At 49.6% G+C, this 24,784-nt stretch overlaps 1 protein-coding gene across 2 annotated transcripts in view; it reads left to right on the plus strand.

Moving 5' to 3' along the window:
- POMT2 (protein O-mannosyltransferase 2) overlaps positions 1–21,303 on the plus strand; it is a 66,655-nt gene extending 45,352 nt beyond the window's left edge. For both annotated transcript variants that reach the window (XM_029952789.1, XM_029952788.1), the window contains exons 10-21: positions 3,160–3,226; positions 6,788–6,857; positions 8,600–8,678; positions 10,187–10,338; positions 10,999–11,090; positions 12,383–12,459; positions 15,590–15,661; positions 15,958–16,017; positions 16,111–16,216; positions 17,519–17,659; positions 17,819–17,933; positions 18,755–21,303. In XM_029952789.1, coding sequence (XP_029808649.1) covers positions 3,160–3,226; positions 6,788–6,857; positions 8,600–8,678; positions 10,187–10,338; positions 10,999–11,090; positions 12,383–12,459; positions 15,590–15,661; positions 15,958–16,017; positions 16,111–16,216; positions 17,519–17,659; positions 17,819–17,933; positions 18,755–18,860 — 1,137 coding nt within the window. In that variant the 3' untranslated portion in view covers positions 18,861–21,303. The remainder of the gene's footprint in view (positions 1–3,159; positions 3,227–6,787; positions 6,858–8,599; positions 8,679–10,186; positions 10,339–10,998; positions 11,091–12,382; positions 12,460–15,589; positions 15,662–15,957; positions 16,018–16,110; positions 16,217–17,518; positions 17,660–17,818; positions 17,934–18,754) is intronic.
- The last annotated feature ends 3,481 nt before the right edge of the window (positions 21,304–24,784 follow it).

Genomic DNA, 24,784 nt, shown 5'->3' on the forward strand with positions numbered 1-24,784 from the left:
ATGTATGGTAATGTGGTTTCACCATAGTCAGAACGGAGGGGGAAGAATAGCTCCGGAGATGAGTTTCCTTTGTGTATGTGAGGCTGGGGGCTGGTCTCAGGGAAGAGATCTGAGTGTGTAGCACATGGGTGTCGGCAACAGAGAGGGATGCGTGGCATTGCCCAGAAAGGGCGTGCAGAGCAGGGAGAGCCGCGAAGGAGCCCTGGGGAGTGGCAGTACTTAGGCAGTGGTAAAGGTGCTCCCAGGGGCGCTAGTAGAAGAGGCTGAGAAGGGGGTTGTAAACAAAGAGGTTGGAGGAGAGCACAGGACAGACAGTGTCCCCAGGAGGAGGGGGTGGTCAGCAGCTCAGGTGTTGCAAAGGCCTCAGAGAAGGTGAGGACTAAGAAAGAGGTCTTTGAATGGCAGTAAAGGGCCTCGTAACTAACTGAGATCGCTTCTGAGGAGTGGTTGGGCCAGGAGTCTCAGCCTCAGTGAGGGAGTGAATGGAAGTGGAAGGGAGGAGAGGGAGGGGAGGGGAGGGGAAGTGAGCTCCAGGGCAGCCTGTCCGAGAAGGTGGGAGTGACATTTCTCTTCTTACAAAATTACTAGTGTGTTTACTTTGCAAAAATGTTTTGCTTCTCAAAATTGCTTATTATTATTTCCTTATTTACTAGTGTACCAGAAAGCTGACCCAGAGTGTTGGGTGTTAGTATCAGTTTCTCATTCCTGATCCTCCATTTGTTTCTAGCACTTTAGAAGCCACTGGAGAGCTTTTAAAACATTCTGAGTCCATTGGTCTAGGATGCGGCCCATGCATTGTGCCTGTTTTGGTTTGGGGCTCTCCAGAAGAGTCTAATATAGTATACAGCCAGCACAGAACACCATAGCGCACCCTTCTGTGGGGAGCTGCCACTCTCGTGTAGAAGGTGCAGTTACAGACGTGGCAGCTGGGACCATCTACACTGTGCAGAGGGAGAGAGGGACCCTGTCACGCGAGTCCTGCTGTTACACGCGTGCAGCCCATGCGTGGAGGTGTGATGTCATGATGGCAGTTTGGAGAGCGCATGTGGGGGCCAAGGTGAGGACGCGCCTGGCTCTGCCATGTCTTAACCACACTGAGCCTTTCTCGGCCTGGCTTTTCATCTGCCAACTGGGGGACTGGACTACATCACCTTTAGTGACCCTCAGTGTCCTGGGACTTAGCATCCTGTCAACAACTCTAAGCGTCCATTTTTAAATATTAAAAAAATATTTTTTTAATGTCTTATTTAATTTTTAGAGAGAGAGAGACAGAGTGAAAATGGGGGAGGGGCAGAGAGAGAGGGAGATGCAGAATCCAAAGCAGGCTCCAGGCTCCAAGCTGTCAGCACAGAGCCTGGGTACGGGACTTGGACTCATGAACTGTGAGATCGTGACGTGAGCTGAAGTCGGACACTTAATCGACTGAGCCACTCTGGCGCCCCTAAATATTGTTAAAGCATAACATTTGTAAAATACAATTGAGAAATATAGAAAAGTAAAACACAAACGCAGAAAACCCACAAAAGACAAAAGCTACACATAATTCTGGAAGACCAGTGTTTATCCACGTGGCTTGGGGCACAACACTCTGTTGTTATAGGATACCAGTGTTTCTTGGAGACCTCATGTTACTGAAAAATGTATTGTAAAAACAAATGTTTGAATTGGAAAAAGGGGCCGTGGACTATCCTCACAATAAAGAAGTAGTTTTTCTTACAGGAATTTTACTGATAATAATTTTTATATAAAAAAATACACAGAGTGCACACATTCGAGCACCACAGAAATCTTAAGATCCACAAGCAAATCTCAGGTAGTTCTCTATGGCTGCCAAAACGTTTTAGTTTCTGGTACATTCCTAATACCATGAGTTCTAATTTTTTTTCCAAGAAAGTAAAAGTCACCAAAACAAAGCAGCCATAACACATGCATATTTTTTTCCTTAAGTGCTAATACCAAATCTCTTTGCAAGTAAATCAGTTATATTTTGTCCAGTTATAGTTATAAAAACTCACTTTGTAAGTATTTCTGTTGTTTCTGGGTATTTATGTTAACGTAATTGCCATAATTATTTGTTACATGGTCTCGATGCCGGGGGGGCATTGGAATTAGCTGCCTTGGTTTGAATCATGTCTCTCCACTAATAGGCTATGATGACCCTGGACAAATTACTTAACCTTAGTTTCCTTGTAAGTAAGGTGGGGATAACCCGAGTACCTCCAGCATGGAGATAAGACTTACCCGGTGCTTAGCACAGTACCTGGTGATAAGTGGCAGCCATTTTCAGCATTAGCATTTTATAAACCTTTTCCTATGCTGGTAAAAAATGCTCAGAGACATTTTCTGTGGCTGTGTATTCTTCTGTCCTGGGGACATACCATCATGTTAACTATTCCTCTGTTGACATTTATACTCTTTCCAAATTTTTGCTGTTAGATTCATCACAGCGTTACAGGCATGTTCACATGCATGCACACATTTAATTTTTTAAAATCAGTGTATACAGAATGTGGGCCAAAACTTCAGGCTTCTGGGATGAGATATTTATGGAACTTCTTAGTTTCATTTGGCCACATTCTAGAAAATATAGCATGAATTTTTCATTTAGAAAGTTTGAGCCATGGTCTTAATTACTTTTTTTTTAAGTTTTGTTTTGTTTTGTTTTGTTTTGAGAGAGAGAGAGGGAAAGAGAGAATCCCAAGCCAGCGCTGCACTGCAGAGCCTGATATGGGGGTTGAATCCACGAGCCGTGAGATCATAATTCGAGCGGAAATCACAAATAGGACACCTAATAGACTGAGCCACCCAGGCACCCCTTAATTACTTCTTAAAGTGCACTGAATCCTCTGTGTGCTGGAGACTATGTCATACAAGGTATCGTGATTCCTCCTCTAGTAGGCTGAAACTTTAAAGACAAGGTGCAGAAAGAGACAAAGAGACAAATCAGAAAGGCTGTTGTGGGAGAAGCCTCTAAATGCAGGTGGAAGGAGAGAATCTTATCAGTGTTACTTCTGAAGCCCCTTGGGAAACACGGCCCCTTGGTTGGCAGCTGGGCTCCTGAAAGAGGCGTAGGCAATGTCATCTGTTGTTGATTGTCCTGTGGCTGTGCTGATAGTGATGGTACTCTCCTCCCCACCTCCTCCCATCCTTTCCCCTCAGGTCACCACCTATTTGCACAAGGACTACAACAACCTGTGGATTATCAAGAAACATAATACAAATGCAGGTAATGCGGTAGGGAACTGCTGTTTCTTGTGTTATTGCTCACTCTGAGCCACTTTTAACATTTCTCATGCCTTTAAATAGTACAGGGGTGGACTCTCCTGATCATTCTTTGGCAATATCTTTACTGATCTCAATGATCCTTTCAACAGCTATTTACTGAGCACCTACTATGTTCCAAGCACTGCTGTGAACATAGGAGATAAGCCATGAGCAAGACAGATAAGATTTCACTCTTGGCAGCTGTCATTTTGAAGTCAGAGAGCAGGGCCAAGGCTCAGGCTTAATCCAGAACTGGCTGCCTGGACGTGCTGCCAGGGGCTGGTCGAGCTGAGCTGCGGGCACATGGCGGCTGCTATCCTTTCTAACTGAGAGCACACCAAGCCTTGCAGACCCCAGCATGTGGTGCAGCTTCAGTTGTCTTGATCTGAGGGCCCGTGGCTGGGCTTGTCTAGCCTGGTGCTTAGCCCTGCACTCGGTACCTGCTGGCCTGCCCCTGACTGGCCTGGGCAGAGCTGCTCTGAAGCACACTTAATGGGCTCTCAGGACTTTATGACATGGGCTACATGTGGATCTCTGGTCAGGGAGCTAGCTGCCTGCAGGTTGTGCCTTCTGCTACAGCTAGGAAGAGAACGGAGGGCATCTCCTGCTCACCTTCTGAGCCCCTGCTGATTGTCCTGTGTCACAGGCGTTCTCCGTGACTCCTCAGTAAACACCACCTGGCTCAGCCTGTCTGGAGTCAGCTGCTCCTGAGCCTTTATGTGGCCGTGGGCGGCTATTCATCTAAACTCACCTTCCTTGTTCCTTTCCCCACCTCTTCTTGCTGCGGTCTTGAGACTAGAAACGTGGCACACACAACCACTGTCTTTGCCTCCTACTCTTCGTAATACATGTTATGACACCACTGGTCAGAGTCTGTCTCTATACCTGTATAATACCAGCATTGATGGTTTTCATCCAACAGGATAAACGTAAGTGGTCTACCACAGTGAGGGGTTGTAAGGCAAGACCGCTTTACTTCTGAAGTTATGTGGGCATCAACCAAATCTCTGAACATATCTCACCAAATACCATCTCTGTTATTTGATGTGGCTTCTAGGTTAGGGTGGTTTCATTTCACCCAAGCAACTAAGGCTTTGTGTGAAACCAGAGAAGTATAAGCACTTTGGGAAGTGGGAGCCATAGAGACTGAGGTCTTTGTGTTCTTTTGGTAGTTTGTTTCTAAAAATTTATCCATTTCTTCGAGGTGTCCAATTTGTTGGCATATAGTTTTTTAAAATGATATTCTCTTATGATTGTTGATATATTTTTTTAAATGTTTTATTTATTTTTGAGAGAGAGAGAGTGTGAGCAGGGGAGGGTCAGAGAGGGAGGGAGACACAGAATTTGAAGACAGGCTCCAGGCTCTGAGTTGCTATGAGCACCCAGGCGCCCCTGATTGTTGATATTTCTCTTGTTCAGATTTTATTTCTCCTCTCTCATTTGTGATTTTTATTTATATAGGTCTTTGTGTTCTTGATGGCTATAAATGCCCCCACCCTGCCAAATCCATGTATAATGAAACTTCCCTCCCCATTGACTTGTTTTGTCACCTTGCTGATTAATCTTTTTCAGAGACTTTAAAGTCCACAGAGGAATGGGCATCTCTACACTTGAATTCTCTATTTCTCTTGAGAGCTAGCGATTTGTTCTGGCACATTTCTCTTTCCTGACCTTGAGTGTTAGTGTCTCACTGTTTGGGACAGACTTTTGCAAGGATCTTTTTTTTTTTTTTAATTTTTTTCACATCAGTTTATTATTATTTTTTAATATAGTTTATTGTCAAGTTGGTTTCCATATAACACCCAGTGCTCCTCCCCACAGGTGCCCTCCTCCATGACCATCACCCCCCTTCTCTTTTCCCCCTACCCCTTCAGCCTCAGTTCGTTTTCAGTATTCAGGAGTCTCTCATGGTTTGCCTCCCTCCCTCTCCCTAACTCTTTTTCCCCCTTCATCTCCCCATGGTCCTCTGTTAGGTTTCTCCTATTAGACCTATGAGTGCAAACATATGGTTTCTGTCCTTCTCTGCCTGACTTACTTCACTTAGCATGGCACCCTCAAGGTCTATCCACTTTGCCATATTTCATTCTTTCTCATTGCCATGTAGTATTCCACTATATATATAAACCACATCTTCTTGATGGACATTTAGGCTCTTTCCATGATTTGGCTATTGTTGAAAGTGCCACTATGAACATTGGGGTACATGAGCCCCTATGCATCAGCACTTCTGTATCCCTTGGGTAAATCCCCAGCAGGGCTATTGCTGGGTCATAGGGGAGTTCTACTGATGTTTTTTTTTTGAGGAACCTCCACACTGTTTTCCAGAGCAGCTGCACCAGTTTACATTCCCACCAACAGTGCAGGAGGGTGCCCGTTTCTTCACATCCTCACCAGCCTCTATAGTTTCTTGATTTGTTCATTTTAGCTACTCTGACTGGCGTGAGATTGTATGGTTTTGATTTGTATTTCCCTGATGATGAGTGATGCTGAGCATGATTTCATGTGTTTGTTGGCCATCTGGATGTCCCCTTTGGAGAAGTGTCTATTCATGTCTTCTGCCCATTTCTTCACTGGATTATTCATTTTTCAGGTGTGGAGTGTGTTGAGTTCCTTGTAGATTTTGGATACTAGCCCTTTATCTGATATATCATTTGCAACTATCTTTTCCCATTCCTCAACCGCAGGAATTTCCTACTCAGCACATCCCCAAAGGCAAGGGAATCAAGAACCAAAATGAACTATTGGGACCTTATCAAAATAAAAATCTTCTGCACTGGAAAGGGAACAGTCAAGAAAACTAATGGGAAACCGATGGAATGGGAAAAGATAGTTGCAAATGCAAGGATCCTTTTGTGTTGCTGATTGCTGCCTGCTCCTTTGCCATCATCACTGCCTTGCTAGACCTGATTGCTCTTGGCTTCTAAATGATGTGGTCCCTTTCTTTTGTTACTTCGTCATTTTCTTTGCCTCATACTTAGCAAGTGTGTTGCCAGAGACAAGATAATGACGGGCAAAGTTTGTAGGGTTTAACATTGGATTCTGAGGAAAGCTGGGCATATGGTCGTTTACATGGAATTAATTTTTGGAAGGAAAATATTATTATTTGACTTCTCAGCTTAAAAATCCTCCGGTGGGGGCTTCGGTGCCTGTCAGACACAGGCCACATTTCGCAGCCTGGTGTTCACGGTCGGGCCTCCTCGCTCACACCCTCACCTGTCCCCACTGTCTTTCTCACCTACTCGCCCACTCACAGGAAACCATTTACCGTCATTCAAACGTGTTTTGTTCTTTCATACACCTGTGCCTCACTTGTTCACCTGACAAAATTCTCGCCTCCGTTAAGAGTCTTTTCAAGCATTTCTCTGAGACAATGAGGGGCCCTTTCTCTTTGTTCTCCCAGCACTTTGTCTGTACCTCTAAAATATACCCTATTGGACTCTAACTCTTTGCCTGTAGGCCCTCAATCACCACTAGCCTAATGAACGAATGATTTCGGATATCAGTGCTTGTTTCTTCTCGGCAGATCCCCTAGACCCTTCCTTCCCAGTGGAGTTTGTAAGACATGGAGACATCATTCGGCTAGAACACAAAGAGTAAGTAGCTTTGCTGTGGGTGAGTGAGTGGGCACCAACGGTAGGGAGTTCTTTTAAGCTGCGAATAAACAGAAGTCACATTGGGTGAGTCTCTAGCAAATAGAACAAGGTTGCTGTGCCAGAATAGGAGAGCCATTCTATGAGGGCTGAGGAAGTGGGCAGGCCAGTTTTGTCTACCTGTTTTGGCTTTGGGGAGTTTGAACTTTGAAGGTACAATTCAGTTTCCCTTCTTCTAGAGGGAAAAAATAATATTTGAGTTACCCAAAGCTTCTTCTCAAGTGGCTGCCTTTAGGAAGACCTATGTAGAAGTCTGTTTCGGAGACTATGGCAAGCTAGTTTATTTAAGGAATGTTCTTACTGGAAATGACCAAAAATGCTGGAATGATATGAAAACGTCTTAAAGCATCAAAGGGCTGACAAGCCAGTAGGGAAGTACCAGGCCAGAATCCAAGGAAAAGTGGGAATCCAGAGAAATGAGTGGGGTGCTGCAGCCCCTCTGCCTTGATCCCACAATGCTGAGTGTCGATCTTTGGTTTTGTCTGTCTTGAGAGAAAGAGTTGTAAATTCAAAGCTCTAGGCTCAACAACGTGTCAGTTTCTTAAGTGATCCTTCCCCCAAACTTGGACCCCCAAAGGGGTTTGAGCAGGGGGAGCAGGGGTGAGGAGGGGCTATCTCTGGTTCCTGAAAAGCTATAACTACCAGTTAGTTGATCCTCACATGAGTTTGTGGCCCCAATTAATTTCATCTGGATGGTCTTGATATCTTTAGGCCATGAATTTAAATGAACATCATCCTAGACTGGTAATATCTCCTAGGTGTCTGGCTAAAAACAAATATAAATCTGCTTTTGGGAAATACATGTCATGCATTCCCATAAATAGCTTTTCAGTGACAGTGAATAGTACATAGTAAAAAATAACTAAGCCCACAAGGAAACAGGGCACCATGAGCAGGAGCGAACAGGAACAATAGATCACAGAAGCAGCCCTGCAAAAATTATGTATACGAGGATTATCAGGGACAGATTTTTTTTTTAAATCAGGGATTATGTATATAGAAAAGCTATAAGCAGTGGTTTTTTTCCCTAGCCAGTAGGATTATGGATACTTTTAAAATTTTATTGTTTATTTAATAAATTTCATTTTTTAATTAACAAATGAAAAGTTATTTATTGTTAAGTTTTATTTTTTGAAGTTTCCAGAATTTTATAATGGACACTTATTTCTTATTGTGGATAAAAGTAAGAATTATTATAAAAGGCACAAAATAATTAAAAGCTAAATGAATCCTCCCCACTTACCCCATAGATCCCCACTCTGTAAAACTGGTAATGAGGGTAGAAAGAGTAAACGGGAGGGAGGAGGCTCACCTGGCTCAGGCTTGTGTAGAGTACAGATTTTCATTTCTTCTCCCCAAAGCTGCCTCACGGGTCAGGCAAGCTAAGGGCTTCACAGCCACCAAATGTGATGTCATCCCTCTGACTGCTGAAGTTGACCCCTTTCTTGGCATGTAGTTCACGACTCCTATCATCTGTCCTTCCTGATTTGGGCAGTTCTCTGATTCTCTGGGTATTTCTTGTAAGTAAGTAGGCAAGACATTCCTGATATGTTGGATTTCATAGTTCAGATTCTAATTTTTTTTTTTGTCCTAACAGAGGAGTCTGAATATCCTTAGTGAAAGACAAGACATTGCATGTCTCTTTTCTGCAGGATAATGATATTTCTCTCTCTTCTCACTTCTAGGACTTCTCGGAACCTGCACAGTCACTATCATGAGGCCCCCCTGACCCGAAAGCACTATCAGGTCACTGGCTATGGCATAGTAAGTGAGCAGCCGGAGTGTGAGCATGATGTAAAACTTGTGGGGCCTGGCTCAGGGCCATGTGGCAGAGCACATCCTCTCTGGAATTCTGGAATGTTCCTAAGGATTGGGGACTGTACAGGGACTCTGTTAACACTGTGAACATTTTTGGCTAGGTTTGCTCTGGGAAAAGCAACCTATGATTCTGTTTGTCTTCATCTCTCTTCCATAATAACCAGGCCATTTTTACGTTCTGACACTTAATAAATGTCAGATATTTGGGTCTCTTACAATCACATTGGAGAGTGCACCTGGATGGCTCAGGTATGATCTTGTGGTTTGTGAGTTCAAGTCCTGCATCAAACTCTGTGCTGACAACTTGGAGCCTGGAACCTGCTTTAGATTCTGTGTGTCTCTCTCTCTGCCCCTCCCCTGCTTGTACTCTGTCTCTGTCTCTCTCTCTCAAAAATAAATAAACATTAAAAAATAATAATAATAAAATCACACTGGCCATTGAAACCATGGATCCATGATATGATCCAGGGTGAATATAGAAGTTTATCCTCTGTGGGATCCCAAATCTTCATTGGCTTTGTTTTTAAAGATTACTTTCCTGTTCAGCAAGGGGATGTCAATAACCATGTTATTTTGGGATTTTTTACTACCTTGGGGTGATGCCATTAACAGAAGAAGCTCTATACTTACGACTTGGGGAGTAATTTGAAAATGAAACAACTTGGGGACAGCGAGACTTAGGACCATCTTACGTTCCCTCGCAGAGGCTTTGGTGCAGAATAGGTGAAGATTCTGGGTTCCTTTAGGTGGACATTCCCAACCCTCTTTCTGTTTGCTCAGCCTATAGTACTGGACCACAACTCATCCTTCTCTTGTGCGCAACTCCTGAGGAGAATTGGACGCGAGTGTCTTAGTTTCTAAAGTACAATCTCCAAGCTGATGGGGGTGGGGGAGAGGGGAAGGCAGGTGAGGGGCATGGAGGAGGGCAATTGTGGGGATGAGTACTCGGTGTTGCATGGAAACCAACTTGACAATGAACTATAAAAGAAAAAAATAAATAAAGTACAATCTCCAGGCCAGACCTTTCTGGCTTAGACGGGTGAGGGTCCAGAGTAATGGGTGCAAATGGCCCCAATCTATTTCTGTTGGTTCAGGGTGATGTCTTGAGCTTGGCTTAAGAGTAAAAACATGTGTTTAGAATTTAAACTCTAGTCCCAATACTCTGGTTCCTCTTCAGATAGTATAACTCTTTCACCTTTTACTAAACTCTAGTCCCCTACAGTGAAGAATTGGACTGCAGGCCATAGAAGTCGTGACAGTGGGTGCTGAGGAGTGTGCACCACTTGGGTATTGCTGTGGCCCTCCTGTTCCCTTTCCCACCTCATCCACTGAGGCCCACTTAGTCTTTGACCTTTGTGACATGGTGGGTTCTGAAAGGGTGGCCATCTCCCTTTGACATACCATCTAAAAGTCATCTTGCTTTCTTTGAAATTTTTCCTTGATTTACATGGCAGAACGGAACAGGAGACTCCAATGATTTCTGGCGTATTGAGGTTGTAAACAGAAAATTTGGAAACCGAATCAAAGTGCTGAGAAGTCGAATTCGGCTCATCCATCTGGTCACAGGTTGTGTCCTGGGCTCCTCGGGAAAGGTCTTGCCCAAATGGTGAGTCGTTGGGGATATTGATATCCCAACTGAAGCTCATGCTTCTCATTTCACAGTACAAGCAGCATACCAGAAGCTTCTCTTTCCCCATTGTCAATGTTTGCCTCATGTTTTTGTATTGAAAAAATTTTTTCTTGAATGTTTGTTTATTTTTGAGAAAGACAGCATGTGGAGGGAGGGGGTGTAGGGGGAGGGGCAGAGAGAGATGGAGACAGAATCCAAAGCAGGCTCCAGACTCTGAGCAGGCCTGGAACTCATGGGCTGTGAGATCATGACCAGAGCTGAAGTTGGACACTTAACCAACTGAGCCACCCAGGTGCCCCTCATGTTTTTGTATTTTTAGTGGTAAGTAGAGGGAAAAAAGGCATCAGGTGTGTTATAGAGTAGAGAACTCCAGAATTCCTTTGGTATTTTATGTGTTCTAAGAGGTCAATGTTTGTTCATCTGTCTCGAACCTTGTAACTGTTGGGACCTTCCTAAGGTGGGAGTGCTCTATGCAAGATGACTTCTGTGATAGTCATGCAGTAGAAAAGAGTGGGGTTGATAAAAGCATGGCCACTGGGTTGAGAAGAACAGGGTCCTATGAATTTAAGAGATTCAGCAGTGCTACTCTGGTGAGTGTCGTGTCTTCTGAGAGACTTCTGTGACTGCCATTCGCAGGGGCTGGGAGCAACTGGAGGTTACCTGCACCCCATACCTAAAGGAGACCCTCAACTCTATCTGGAATGTGGAGGACCATATCAATCCCAAGCGTGAGTGAGATTACTTCCTGGAAACATTTTATAAGTAACTCTTATCTGAGAAAAATGAACTTTTATAGACTCTGCTGCCACTTTGTATCATTATTGCTATTTCCTGCCTTTAAAAAAACTTTTTTTTATGTTTTATTTATTTTTGAGAGAGAGAGAGAGAGAGACAGCATGAGCAGGGGAGGGTCAGAGAGAGAGGGAGACACAGAATCTGAAGACAGGCTCCATCCAGGCTCTGAGCTAGCTGCCAGCACAGAGCCCGATGTGGGGCTTGAACCCACAGACTGTGAGATCATAACCTGAGCCGAAGTCAGATGCTCAACTGACTGAGCCATCCAGGCGCCCCATTTCCTGCCTTTTTAAAACTGAATCTCTTTATCCGAGTTGTCTTGACAGGTAGCTCCTTTTTCTTCCCATCCATGTGAACTTCCTATCTTCCTTAAACTCTCCCTACAGTGACCAGTGACTTCACTCGGGACCAGAGCTAATTTCCTCTTCTCATCTTCCTTGCCACTGTCTGGATTTAATGCTTCTCCATGCTACCTGCAGTACAGGTCCACCTGTCTCATCTCGTTCTGGACTGTTCTGTCCCCTGCACCATGGGTACCTCCGACCCTCAAGGCTTAGAGCAGGCTGGTGCTTTCCCTTTATGCCCCTGTGGAGAGCTCCTTCCCTCCCCACAGCCAGCCAACACTTGTACGGAAAGCAATGGCCACAGCTCTTGCTCTTAGCCCCACATCTGCACTCCCAGGCAGATGAGTCTCTGGATTCATCATCTGTCCTCCCCAACCATCGCTTTCAAGCTTTTGCTTGATTTCCCCTCTCCGTGCTTCCAGTTTTACATTCTTCTATCTAATTTAACCAACCAGCTAATTAATTAACCAATTAAACAACTCTTTAGTGAGTATGACGGGAAGACTGGGGGCCCAGGGAAGACACTGGTGACTGAGGTGGACTTGGCCCCTGTGCTCACAGACCTGCCTGGCAGGGAGGGCAGCGTTTGAGCCTGTACCATAAGGAAGGGTGACGGTGCCGAGAGCAGTGGCTGCACCGGGGACAGGCCACGTTGTCTGTTGCCTTTGTGTTTCTCCATGTGCCTCATGAGTGCTTCACACAAGCTGAAGGGGGATGAGCAAGAATTGGGCCAAGCTTTCTTCTGTCTCCTCAACTCTCTTACCTACTTGTTAGCCAGAGCATCAGGAGGCGGTGTTTGGAATTTGGCCGCAGTGTGGATGCCATGGACAGCCGGGAGAATGTGCCACCAAGGTTTTCTTCTCTGTCGTTTCTTTGTCTAGTGCCGAACATCAGCCTGGAAGTGCTGCAGCCCAGTTTTCCTGAGGTCTTGCTGGAGTCCCACATGGTGATGATCCGGGTACAGTGGCCCCTCTCACTGGGCTTCTCTAGGAGCTCTTGCCATCCACATATTTGCATCACAGATCAGGAGCCGTGGTATAGAGCCACTGCCCTCTCATGGAGGACTTTGAAAGTGTCTTCAAAGGCATTTCCCTTATCCCAGAATGGTGATAGTGGTCATGGTGACAATGATGAAGACGACAGACACCAATGCACACATGTAGAGTTCTCATTTGCCACCACTCTAAGCACTGCACGTGTACTGACTTCTTCAGTAGTTATCACAGCCCTAGGGAGTCCTGTTGTCCCCAGTTGATAGATGAGGGAATTGAGGCACAGACCCGCTAAAGTTGCCCAGGGTCACACAGCTAAATGTAAGAGGCGCGTCCAGGCTTCAAAGCCAGGCTGGCAGGCTGGCAGTCAGTGCTGGTTACTGCTACACTCATCCCTTTCTAAGTGCTTCTCAAATCTGTTCAAATGACAGAGCTCCTGAAAGCCAGAGTGCTCTTGCTTGAAGATCGTGAGACATGGATAGTTCATTCCATCCTCTGAAGTTAGAATGAGTTAGGATGAATAGCTAATCTGAGCATGCTAAACACTATAGCATAAAATCCCCATGAGCCCACCCAAGTTTGTAGACATGGGAAATAGTAGGGGGCCTGGCTGAGTCTTTTGCAGGCTTTGTAAGAGTCTTTGTTTGCGCTCTGACAGCAGTCATAGCTCAAAGGTGTAAGGACAATTGAGAGAGGAGATCTTTAGGTTGAGAAAGTCCTGCCTGTTAGCTTGACACCTCCCTGGTGTATTAGAGAAAGCTTGCTGCAGTGTGGATGTGCAGGAGGGACCCCTTTCCTCTGCTTTGCGGAAAACCGTGTTGTGCAGCAATGGTGTCTAAGAACCACTGCGTCTCAAGCCTGGTATGTGATTATCGCTCCACCCACAGGGGCACCGAGGGGTGCAGTGACTGCTATTATTTCCTGCTGAGCCCTTGTTAAGTGGACTTTCCTAGAAGTGATTATATAAGCAGGACTCAGTAAATATACTTGACTTCTTTCACCAGATTAAATTAAAAATTTCAAATTTTGTCATTTCTGCACATTGCGAGGTGATGACTTGACATTAAGCGATCACTGGGTCATTTCTTCCCTGACTCTCTGCTTGTAGCTGTCACTGTGGCCTGATGACATAGGTTTTTTGAGTATGTGTCTGTCAGTCAAAATATCATTCTAGGTCTTGGTAGATTTTTTTTACTTTTATTTTTTAAGTTTTATTTATTTTGAGAGAGCACACGCACATGTGTATGTGCATGAGCGAGGGAGGGGCAGAGAGAGGGAGACAGAGAATCCCAAACAGGTTTCATGCTGTCAGTGCAGAACCTGACATGTGGGTGGGGCGCCTGGGTGGCTCAGTTGGTTAAGCGGCCACCTTCAGCTCAGGTCATGATCTCATGATTCGTGAGTTCAAGCCCCATATCAGGCTCTTTGCTGACAGCTTGGAGCCTGGAGTCTGCCTCAGAGTCTCTGTCTCCTTCTCTCTCTCTGCCCTTCCCTGCTCACGCTCTGTCTCTCTGTCTCTCAAAAATAAACATTAAAAAAAAGAAAGAAAGAAAAAAGAACCTGACATAGGGCTCAATATCACGAACCGGGAGATCATGACCTGAGCCGGAATCAAGAGTCAGTCGCCCAGCCAAGTGAGTCACCCAGGTGTCCTGGTCTGGGTAGAATTTTAAGACTAAATCTAAATAGACTCATTTCTTCTTTCATTATCTAAGAGGAAGAGCCAAAGAATAAAAGAACATATGGGAACTTTCTTACTCAACCAGTGTAGAGTCAGGATGGGGAGAGAGATCAGAATAGTCAGAGATGGAAACTGCACATTGCGGTTTTTCTCCCAGCTGAGTGGAGGGCCCGAGTCCTGTGCAGAGAAGCCAGCCTCGTCCGCTAAGGCTGGCCGGGATGAGCCCACTCTAGATGTGAAGCATAGAGAACAGTGTACACATGCATATGCCTGTAATGGCTACAGACTTTTCCTTCTTTCCATCTCTTGGCTTAGTAAAGGAGCTGGATTTCTGAGATTAATGTAGAGAATAGGACAGCCCTGGTTTGGGATAGCTTTGGCTGGAGTCCTCGAGTCTGGGACTGAACTGTGCGGGTTTGAAGGAGTTCATCTCCCTCCACGGCTCCTCTGGGGCCCGGCATGATTCATTCCTCATTCTGAGGCCCTTCAATGGAGACACCCTGACCTCACTCACAGCACCTTGCCCCTGCTCTCAGGAAGTGCCTTCTCAATTTGTTCTGGTACGAGGCTGACACCAGACCTGGAGCTTAGTATTCAGGGTTCTGAGCCTTCCCTTCTTGCCTTTGAAATGCCCTAATTTTGCCATGTGGAGGCAGGTTGTTGGACAGTCTTAGCTACTGCATTAAAGGGCCTGAATCTTGGTCCTTCAGGGCTGAAGTGTGCATTCTCAACTGGGGTGATATCATTCCCATGTTTACCCAGAGGGTAAAATGTGTTCTTGGAGCACAAAAAACCCTTAATTTTTTCATGTATGTAGCATAGGCAGTCATCCAGTATATAAACATATTTACAGTATCCTTGTGGTATTAAAATGTCATTGCAGTCATTGAGGAAAAAAATGTCTAAAAAGTCCCAGAAGGAGCAATAATAGGAAAAAAAAAAAGTTGAGAACCACTAGGCTAAAGTAACTCTTTCCAAGTCTGGGAACTCATCAGAGTTTCTGGTTTTGTGTTTGAAATCGGCCTCCTGAGGGAACAAGCAAGTGGCCCGATTTTGTATCTCCCACTAGCCCTCTTGATGCCTTCTCCTGGGTCTGAAACGTGCATGTGTGTTTCATGCTCACAGGAAGCAAGTCTCTCATTCTCTTGTCTCTCCAGCATAGTGGGTCTGAACGGACTGTTTCTGGTAGAAACAGAGGCTTGCGTGTTGGGAGAAGTACGCAGGTGCAAGCAGGTGAACGGTGCCTGAGAACGAGCACCTGACTTCCCTGCCAGGAGGGAGACGGTTGGGGGTCGGCGGGGGGGGCACGGTTTCTCTGGATGCTTGGCCACATGTCAGAGACACCCATTGCTCGCACTTGGGTTGGCTCCCTAGATCTCTGCCCTGACTAGCTTCCTTTTAACATTTTCCTGCAGGGGAACAGTGGTCTCAAACCCAAGGACAATGAGTTCACATCCAAACCCTGGCACTGGCCTATCAACTACCAGGTACGGCTCAAGGCTGGAGCTTCTCCCAGGAAATAGAGCCAAAAAACAGATCACTGAGACTTGGTCTGGTGGGGTGAGGTGGGGTAAGGCCTTTCCTAGCTTGAGGTGGCTGGCGACAGGGCTCTGTTTTTTGCCCTGATCCTGACCCAACTTCCCAGAGAGCTCATGTCGAATTGGCACTTTCTGAGGCTTCTGGCCCGGGCTCAGGTGAAAGGGAACTGGTCTTCTTACCCCCGGAGCACGTGTGGCTGGGACACACCGGGCGCCGGATCAGCAGGGTGTCCTCTGCCCCACAGGGCCTGCGCTTCTCAGGGATCAATGACACAGACTTCCGTGTGTATCTGCTCGGCAACCCGGTGAGTGCCCAGCCCTCTCCCTGCATACACCTTCTGCCTGGGCCCCTAGGGGTGCGGCTCTCCTCTCACCTGCCCGTTCTCCTTCCCACGCAGGTGGTATGGTGGCTGAATCTGCTGAGCATTGCCCTCTACCTCCTCTTGGGGAGCGCCATTGCTATAGCTGTGCAGAGAGGGGCTCGCCTGCCTGCGGAGGTGGAAGGTGGGGTCCCTTGGGCTCTCCCTCCCCCGACCTGGCAGCTGGCCGGGGCCTGCACTGCTGCTGGGCCATTCTGCCTTCACGCCCCACTCTTTCCCTTCTCCTTTGCCTTAAAAAAATTTTTTTAATGTTTTTTATTTATTTTTGAGAGATAGAGACAGCATGATCAGGGGAGGGTCAGAGAGAGAGGGAGATACAGAATCCGAAGCAGGCTCCAAGCTCTGAGCTAGCTGTAAACACAGAGCCCGACGTGGGGCTCGAACCCACAGACCATGAGATCATGACCTGAGCCGAAGCCGGATGCTTAACCGACTGAGCCACCCAGGTGCCCCCCTTCTCCTTTGCTTTTTAAATCTCAGTCTCCACAGGCCCATCCTCCCAACAACCCTGTAGAGTAGGACATTCTTACCCCCACTTTATGGATTAGGAAGCAAAGGCACAAAGAGAAGAGACTTGTCCCAGGAAATGTACTAGTAAGTGTAGAGCTGAGATTCAAACCCAAGCAATCTGACTTCAGAGCCTTCACTTTTTTTATTTGAGAGACAGAGCAGGAGAGCAGGAGAGAAGGGCAGAGCGGGAGAGAGAGAGAATCTTAAGCAGGCTCCAGTGCTCAGCATGGAGCCCAACGCAGGGACTCAATCCCACAACCCTGGGATCATGACCTGAGCCAAAATCAAGAGTTGGATGCTCAACTGACTGAGCCACCTAGGTGCCCCCAGAGACTTCACTTTTTAACCTTTACCTCTGTAGAGAGTTGCCCACCTTTTCTCCTCTGCCTCCTCCCTTGCCTGCCTTCCATAGCCCGTCCTCTAGCGGGGTAGGGAGGAGCCCCCGGGGCAAGGACTGCAGCCCCTGAGATGTTCCCACTGGCTCTTTTTACCCTGTGCCGCTTCCTCTGTGAACAGCCCATCCTCGAACCCTCTCTGTTCCCTCCATCCTCATCTCCGACTTCCCCTCCACCCTGTCGGCCACTGCAGAGATCTGTGTGGCAGCAAAGATGTGGGAAATGGAGGTGGGATGCGGGCAGCTATCTATGGGGTGTGAGCATCTTGGTTTCTTTAGAGGCTAGGCTGCCTCCTGCTGGTGTTTGGTGCACCTGCATGGGCGCCAAGACCCCCCCCCCCCCTTAGCGGGTAAGTGCAAGGCTCTGGAGGGCAGCTCCTCCTCTCTTCCAGCTGCCTGGGCTTGCTCCGAGCTCCACATGAGGGAAGGCAGGCCCGGGCCAGTCACTCAGCAGGGAGCGGGCAGAGCTGGGTCTCTGCCTGCTCCCAGGCCGCTGACCTGGGCTGTGCTGCTGGGGCCCAGGGCTGTCCCAGGTGCTGCTGCGCGGAGGCGGTCAGCTGCTGCTCGGCTGGGCTCTCCACTACTTCCCCTTCTTCCTGATGGGCCGGATTCTCTACTTCCACCACTACTTCCCCGCCATGCTCTTCTCCAGCATGTTGACAGGTCAGCACTGCCTACCTGGACCTGGGGGAGAGGGGCAGGGGAGCAGCGCTGACTGGGGGTGGGGGGAGGGTCTCCCCGCTTCCTAGCCTGGAGTGGCTGCTGCCTTCCCGAAGTCAGCCTCTGACACGCTCACTGGTGCTAGGTCTCTCTTTCCCTTAGGCATTCTGTGGGACACTCTCCTGCGGCTCTGGGCCTGGAGCCTGGCCTCCTCTTCGCTGGCCAGGGGCCTGTATGTGGTGGGAAACCTGGGCCTGCTCCTGGGAACTGCCTACAGGTGAGCACCCCAGCTCTGCCAATTGCCGCCCCAGGCTCTCCACCCCCAAGTCTGATGCCTCTGCCTTGGGTGCATTTTAGAATCCCCTGGCGGTGCTTTTAAAGCACTTTGGTGCCTGGGTCCTACCCTCCGAGGCTCTGATTCCACCTTTCAAAGCTCCCCTGGTGACCGTATTGTGTAGCTAGATAGGAGAAACTGGAGCTAATTCTGCATTCTTCCCCTTTGCCAGCGGGTCCCAGCCTTTATACGAGCTTGACTGCCTCTCTTTAGTCATGGTGGCTCCTGACCAGACAGCTGTGGAGGGGACAGGGTGAGGGAGAGGGTGGGGACAGTGGCGTGGGCTGTGGCTCAGAGTACCTGGAAGGAGGGTGTTGTTTGGCAAGCCCCGCCCCCCACCTTCTTGCCAGTCTCACAGATCCCATGTTGAGCGTCACTGGCCTTTAGGGGCCAGGGAGGCAGCATTAAAGCATGAACTGCAAATGCTGAGCCTGTGACCTGAGAGCACATGCACATTTTAACAAATACTCAGCCAAACGGCCATGACCAGGGCTGGTCTCTCTCTTGGGGCCTCTTGGGAGGAGCCCGTTCCTTCGTTGTCATTAAGTCAGCATCTGCTAAGCTCTCCGACTACAGTGTGCCCAAATGGCGAACCCAGACAGACCGAGGTGACGAGAGCATCAGATCCTGTAGGTGGAAAAGACCTAATGAACTCCAGTGTAGGGGGTGGAGGAGAGGGACACTGAATTTCAGGGTTCTGTAGGGCCACTTGCCGCTGCCCAGGCACTGGATGACGGCACCTCCCTCTGGATTCTCTTTCACAGCTTCTACCTCTTCCACCCTCTGGCTTATGGGATGGTCGGTCCCCTAGCCCAGGATCCCCAAAGTCCCATGGCAGGACTAAGGTGGCTTGAATCATGGGACTTTTGAGGAGACTACTGCAAGGACTTCAGCCTGAGTCCAGGAACTTTCTGGGGACGGCCATCTGTGCAGCCAGTCACTGGACCCTCCCAGCTGTGGGACAAGCTGCCTGAGGAGCCTGAGGAATTCGGCTGCCTGCCAGGACCGAGGTTTGGGGGCACACCCGGAACCTAGCCCAACGCTGGGGAGAGCCGCGGCTCTGGCTGTGGAAGCCCCACCCCGGGGAGTGGCCCAGCAACAGAGGACACCACCTCTCCGGCCCGTTTCCCCACGTGTGCAGCATAAGGAGGGATGTGTGCGGGGTGTGCAGGTACATGTGTCCATATGCCTGTGGAATACAGACTGTGACTGTGGACAGCTGAGTGTCATAAACTCTAAGAAATAGTCCAGGGCTACAGTAGTATTTTCTGATATTTTCTTTCACACTGGATTTGGTTTGAAAGTAAGAGCAGTCATAAGTTCTCTGCCCCCCAAGAAGGCTGAGCTCCCCAGCCCCACTTTGAAATGCCAGCAAGGGCAGAGCAGATGGGGCCAGTCAAGCGGTGCCGCCCTCCTCCCAGCAAACCGCAGAGCACCTCTGAGCTGCAGGGCCGGCCTCCCAGCTGCCTCCCCAGGGTGGGGGGCGGGGGGGCAGCTGCTGGGAAGTCTCCATGGTGGCAGTAGGTGGCTGCACAGAGGACTGGGCTCCAGAGCAAGGCAGCTGAGAGGTCCCCGGCCCTGGACTCCTCGCTCTCAGAATATCCCACTTTTGCCAGTGGGAGGAGTGGTGTCCCATCCTTGGCTGCCCTGTGTTTCGAGGGCCTGCTTGCCACGGTTGCTTGCCACCCGTCCTTTTCCCTCTGCACCCAGCCTGGCTGCGAGGGTGGCACAGACGCACTCTCCTGATGGCTGGGACAACCTCTGGGGCCCCTTTCTTAGCAGCCGAGGCCGGAGGGCAGGAAGATGGGGATCTGTGGTGCCGCGCTGGGGTCCCCATGGGCTGTGTGGCCCGTCCGGTTGATGTTCTCGTCACTCATGGGTGTTCCTTACTTTTACTTCTCCACGCTTCCCCTGCTGACACCCCATTTCTATTTTATTCCCCTTTCTCTGTGCCACTTTCACGAATTGCTTTCCCCAAAGACCCAGAGCACCGAGAAATGCAGCAAAGCTTCTACTCTCTGCTCACTTTAAAGCCGAAGCAGGAAGCTCAGAGCTCTTCCTTTCACTTCCTCCCTAAATAGAAGAGATTAAGAAAACCCTTGGGTGAGACCCGAACCAGCCCGGGGCCAGCTCCTCAGCCTGCCTCCCCCTCCGCTGGTGCCTGACAGACTGTCTTGTCTCAGAGGACGTGATGTTTCCAGGTTTAATGATGAGGCTCTGCCACACTTCATCTTCCCTCCTCCGTGGCCCCCACCACTCTGACAGGGTCAGAGCTCTTTAGAGCATCTCTGGGAGGCGGTTGCCACGGAGACTGGAAATTGGTCCCAGGGACAGGCTGTGCTACCTACTGGGCGGTGGGGAGGGAAGCTTCTGGCCATCCGTAGCCTTTTGGACCAGCCATCATTAATGTTAATAGAGGAAATGCAGCAATGTCAAAAGCAAGGCAGTTTTGTTAATTAGATCTGGGGTGTGATGACCTCCTTCTCGCGGGGCTGCAGCCCTTTTGACTTCCCCTGGCAGGAAGTGCTGCGTGTGTGCTAAGCCTGGGCTGTGTGCTTAATTGTATTTCTGGAAGGAAAGAACAGGGATGGAGAACCTCTGCTCACCCTTTCCACTGCACCACTGTCTCTCCGTCCCCAAGGCACAGTTGGCTGCTTCCTAGCTGGGTGGGGACAGCCATCTGGGTGGGCTCTCCTGGCAAGACAGGGACAGTGCAGGGATCAGTGCGCGCCCCTCAGCAAAGAGCACTGGCCCGAGGAGAGCTGGGAAGTGGCTGCTGTCCCTGTGCGCCTTCTTTCCTAACAGGGACTTGTTGGAAGGGAGGAAGCCCGAAGGAGCCGAGAGGCGGCCACGCTGAGGGCTGTGAGGAAGGAGAAAGCCCAGCCAGCTTCCTGCCTGGGGCTTCCTCCTAATTTGGCCACAGTGGGGACGAAGCGCTCCTCTGTCTCTTCCACTGTGTTCCGAGGAAGAGAGAATTGCTTGCTCAGTGCCCCCTCTTCCTCTTAGCCCAGATGAGCAGACCCTTCTATGGGGACAGGGCCGTATGGGTGGCGCAGCTGCAGGCACTCAGGCTCTGTTGTTGGAAGACGCAGGGGAGGGGGCTGTCAGGGTGGCGCTCTGGGGACGGGCTCCAGTGCCCAGGAGTCGGCTGAAATGCGATCTGCCCCCCGGATTTGCTGGTGGGGGAAGAGCGTGTTTGTTAGCTGCTCCTCCAGCCAGCTTCTTGAGCCACAATTTTATATATAAAAAAAGTTTCCACAGATAATCAGAGGCCATTTACTTTTGTAATAAATAGCTCTTATTTTGAAAGCCATGGTGTTCTTGTTGTCCTTAATTGAATCTGACTTTCCCTTGGGCTCCCAGAAAGAGAGGAATGTTCTGAGTGCAAGAACCATTCCACTGTGTCTGAGGCCATTCTAGCCCCTGCAGGGGCCCTGGCTGGGCAGGTGAGCCCTGCACCCCAAGAGACCTTTGGGCCCTCCCACATACAAAGCTGAGTAAAGTGGATTGTTCTTTTGATTTATTTAAGCTTATTCCAAAATAAATAGGGAGCTGGACCCTTTTCTCTTGTAACCGGTCACACGGTAGGGCGGGGTGAGTGGGGAGTCAGAGGGGGCACCTCTGAGACAGCCATGCGGCCCAGCCCTGTGGCAGCTGCTGGTCCCGTCTTGGCGGGGTCTTCTGTTACCAGGAGTGGTGGTGACGGTGGCTGAGAGGTGAGCACTGACATGTGGAGAGGAGTGGCATTGCCCTATGAGGTGGGGGCTGCCTGACTCCACTCCCCCCTCCCCCTTGGGACAAGAGGGGCTGGAGGAGGCGGGGAGGGGGATGTGCAGATCTTCAGGGGATGGAAAATGCTGAGTCCAGGCAGGTAAGGAAGGGACCAAGTACTCTTGACTGGCACAGCTTAGTTTACCAAGCGCTGACCCCTCAGCGACGCTTCATCCTCACAAAGGCGCAGGGAAGTCAGTGCTGGTTTTGTCCATTCTACCCACGAGAGACTAAATTATCTGTCTAAACTCTTGTGATCAGTCAATAGCAGGGCCAGAACAGGGCACCAAGTTGGGCTTTTTCTGTTTCTTCAGCTTGGTCCTGGAATAGAAGCACCTTCCCAGAGCAACAGGCAGCCCCGATCCCCCGGGGAGAAGGCCTGGACTCAGCTCCGAGGTGTCCAGATCTAGCATGTTCCTTTGTGCATTCTGCTTCATGCATCCACCGTGCACCCAGACCAGTGGTTTCCTGGGAGGGAGAGAAGGCCTGATTCGCAGCGCTTGCCTGTAACCATGGTGCACATATTCACCATGGCCCGTGTCAGGCTAGCAACCTGTTGTCACTAAGTGAGAATCTGGAAAGATCCATGTGTACTGTTGGCCCTCAGAGGCCATCTAAGAGCGAGCTCCAGTATACCAGTCCCAGCCACCAGTCTGTAACCACTGACCCAGACCTAGTGACCTTGTCTTGGTCTGAACTATGGACACAGCTCTTGGTCACAGTTTATTAAAGGGAAGGAGGCAGAGGAGCACAGAGGTCCTGACTGGAGTCAGACTTGAGGGCAAATCCTGGCCCTGCCGCTTACAGCTATGTGATCTTGGGCTGGTTGCCAAGCCCCTGGGCTTGTTTCCTCGATAGTGTAACCAGAGTATAAGAAATGGTACCTTCTTGGGAGAGGTATTGTGAGGACAGGAGTAAATGACACAAAGAGGCTTGCACGGAGTTGGGACAGGTGTACTCTGAATGCTAGCTCCATCACTGTCTACTGTGACAGGCCACTCCGTGACAGCACTGGCTCTAGAACAGCACTCAGCCCTCTCCGTTAGAACCTCCTGGTGAGTCATGGCAGATGCCAGGCGAGGAAGGAGATCCTGTCAATTTCTTCAGCCCCTCAGATATGGACTCAGACCCTCTGTCTTCTCGAACCTCCTCTCCCCCCACCCCGTCTCCCAGCCCTGCATAGACCCAGCCGGTTTCTCCGGACTTTTCTCCCAAGGAAGCAGGGATTACATTGCACTTAGCCCCCTTCTCCTGGCTCTAGAAACGCAGAGTGAGTGCTGACTCCACCACTTAACCGGCTGAAACCATTAACCACCATTAACTAACTTATCAGACCCTTTCTCCCAAAGGAGAAAAGAAGCAAGAAGTTCTCAAGTACAGACCATTGACAGGAAGTGCAAACTGGGTAGAGTGGGAAGCCTTAGATAAGCCAGGTAGCCTGCACAGGGCATCTGGGCACTGAAAGGTGAAGGTCACCAGAGACATAATATGGCCTTCTCCCCCATAACCTGCTCACCTGGCTGCAGGGTCATGGGATACCGAATGAGAAATCTAGTCCGCAATCTCGGACTCTTTAGGACACAAGCCAGGCCTTATAGCCTGGCTCTCCTGCTCAGCCCAGAGACCCCAGAGGTGTGTGGGGAGATGGAGAAGAGAGGAATAGGATGTACCCCACAAACTCCTGGGCGTGGAGCCTCCGGCTTTTCATGACCACTGGCCCTGTTCACGACCATGGCACTGCTTGGTATCCATGGAACGAAATGAGGTAGGCCAAAAGCTCCCTAGAGACCCCTCTACTCAACCCCCTTCCCGTACACTGAGGACACCGAAAGAGAAGTAGGCAGGCTGGGAGGAGCTGGACTCCAAGACTGCAAATGATGAAAGCTGGGCCGCTCACACTGGACTGGGGCCAGGGGGAGCCTCGGTGCTTGAAAGAGGAAAGCTCAGGCCTGACAAGTAGTCAACTTCACACCCTGAATGGCAAGCACAAGATCCCACTCTCTGAACTTCAATTTAGAGAATGAAGTCGTACTTTGGTGGTTTAAATTTTTTTAAACATTTATTTCATTTTGAGAGACATAGAGAGACAGGTCATGAGCAGGGGAGGCACAGAGAGAGGGGGACACACAGCATTAGAAGCAGGCTCCAGGCTCTGAGCTGTCAGCACAGAGCCCAACACAGGGCTCGAACCCATGAACTGTGAGATCATGACCTGAGCCGAAGTCAGACGCTCAACCGACTGAGCCACCCAGGTGCCCCCTGTTTAAATTTTTTCAAAAGCCTATCGAAAATCGTGGAATAGCATGTTGGCACTTAACTCCCTCAATGTCCGGCCATTGCAGTGGTCACAGCTGCTGCAGCCCAGACCAGGCCCTGGCCAAGAAGAGCCGGAGGTAGAACTGGAGCTCACAGATTGCTAAAAATGCTGTTTCAAGAGTGCCCAAGCCGGCCGGGAAATGGTCCCGATCTTGGCCCTGTCCTTAAGGCTGAGAGCCCTGGTGGCCCCCAATGTGCAGGGGTGGGCTGCCTGAGACCCAGAGCTAGGGCAGGGTGCCTCTCCAGCCTGGGCCTGCTGACACAGGCAGGTGCTGGGCATCCCCTGGTCCGACTTCCAGGCGGAAGGAAGAAGACCCTGAGCCAAGGGGGGGCAAAGTCTAACGCCTCCAGGTAGCGCCCCAGGGAAGCTTGTGGAGAGGTGGCGCATGCACAGACTTCTAAGGTGATCAAGTTCACCTGGGTGCCCTCACCAGCAAATGGTGAAATCATCACCGGTTTCCCGATGAAAACCTGAGGCCCAGAGAGGCTCGACGATTTCTGTTAAGCCCGGGCATTTCTCAGGCCACCAGGTCGTGCCTGGCCACTGCCGGTTGCCAGAGATGAGCGCCTTGACGGCCACAGGGGGGCGGGGGCCGCGGTTGCTTTAAAGCGCCCAGCCAGGCGGCGCGGGGCGGGGCGCTCTCGGAGCCTCGGGGCGCAGGGCGCAGCGGCCGGAGCGGGGTCCCCGGAAGTGCCAGCCAGGCGGG

The sequence above is a fragment of the Suricata suricatta genome, chromosome 9 (assembly GCF_006229205.1).
Source record: "Suricata suricatta isolate VVHF042 chromosome 9, meerkat_22Aug2017_6uvM2_HiC, whole genome shotgun sequence".
NCBI classification, from domain to species: domain Eukaryota; kingdom Metazoa; phylum Chordata; class Mammalia; order Carnivora; family Herpestidae; genus Suricata; species Suricata suricatta.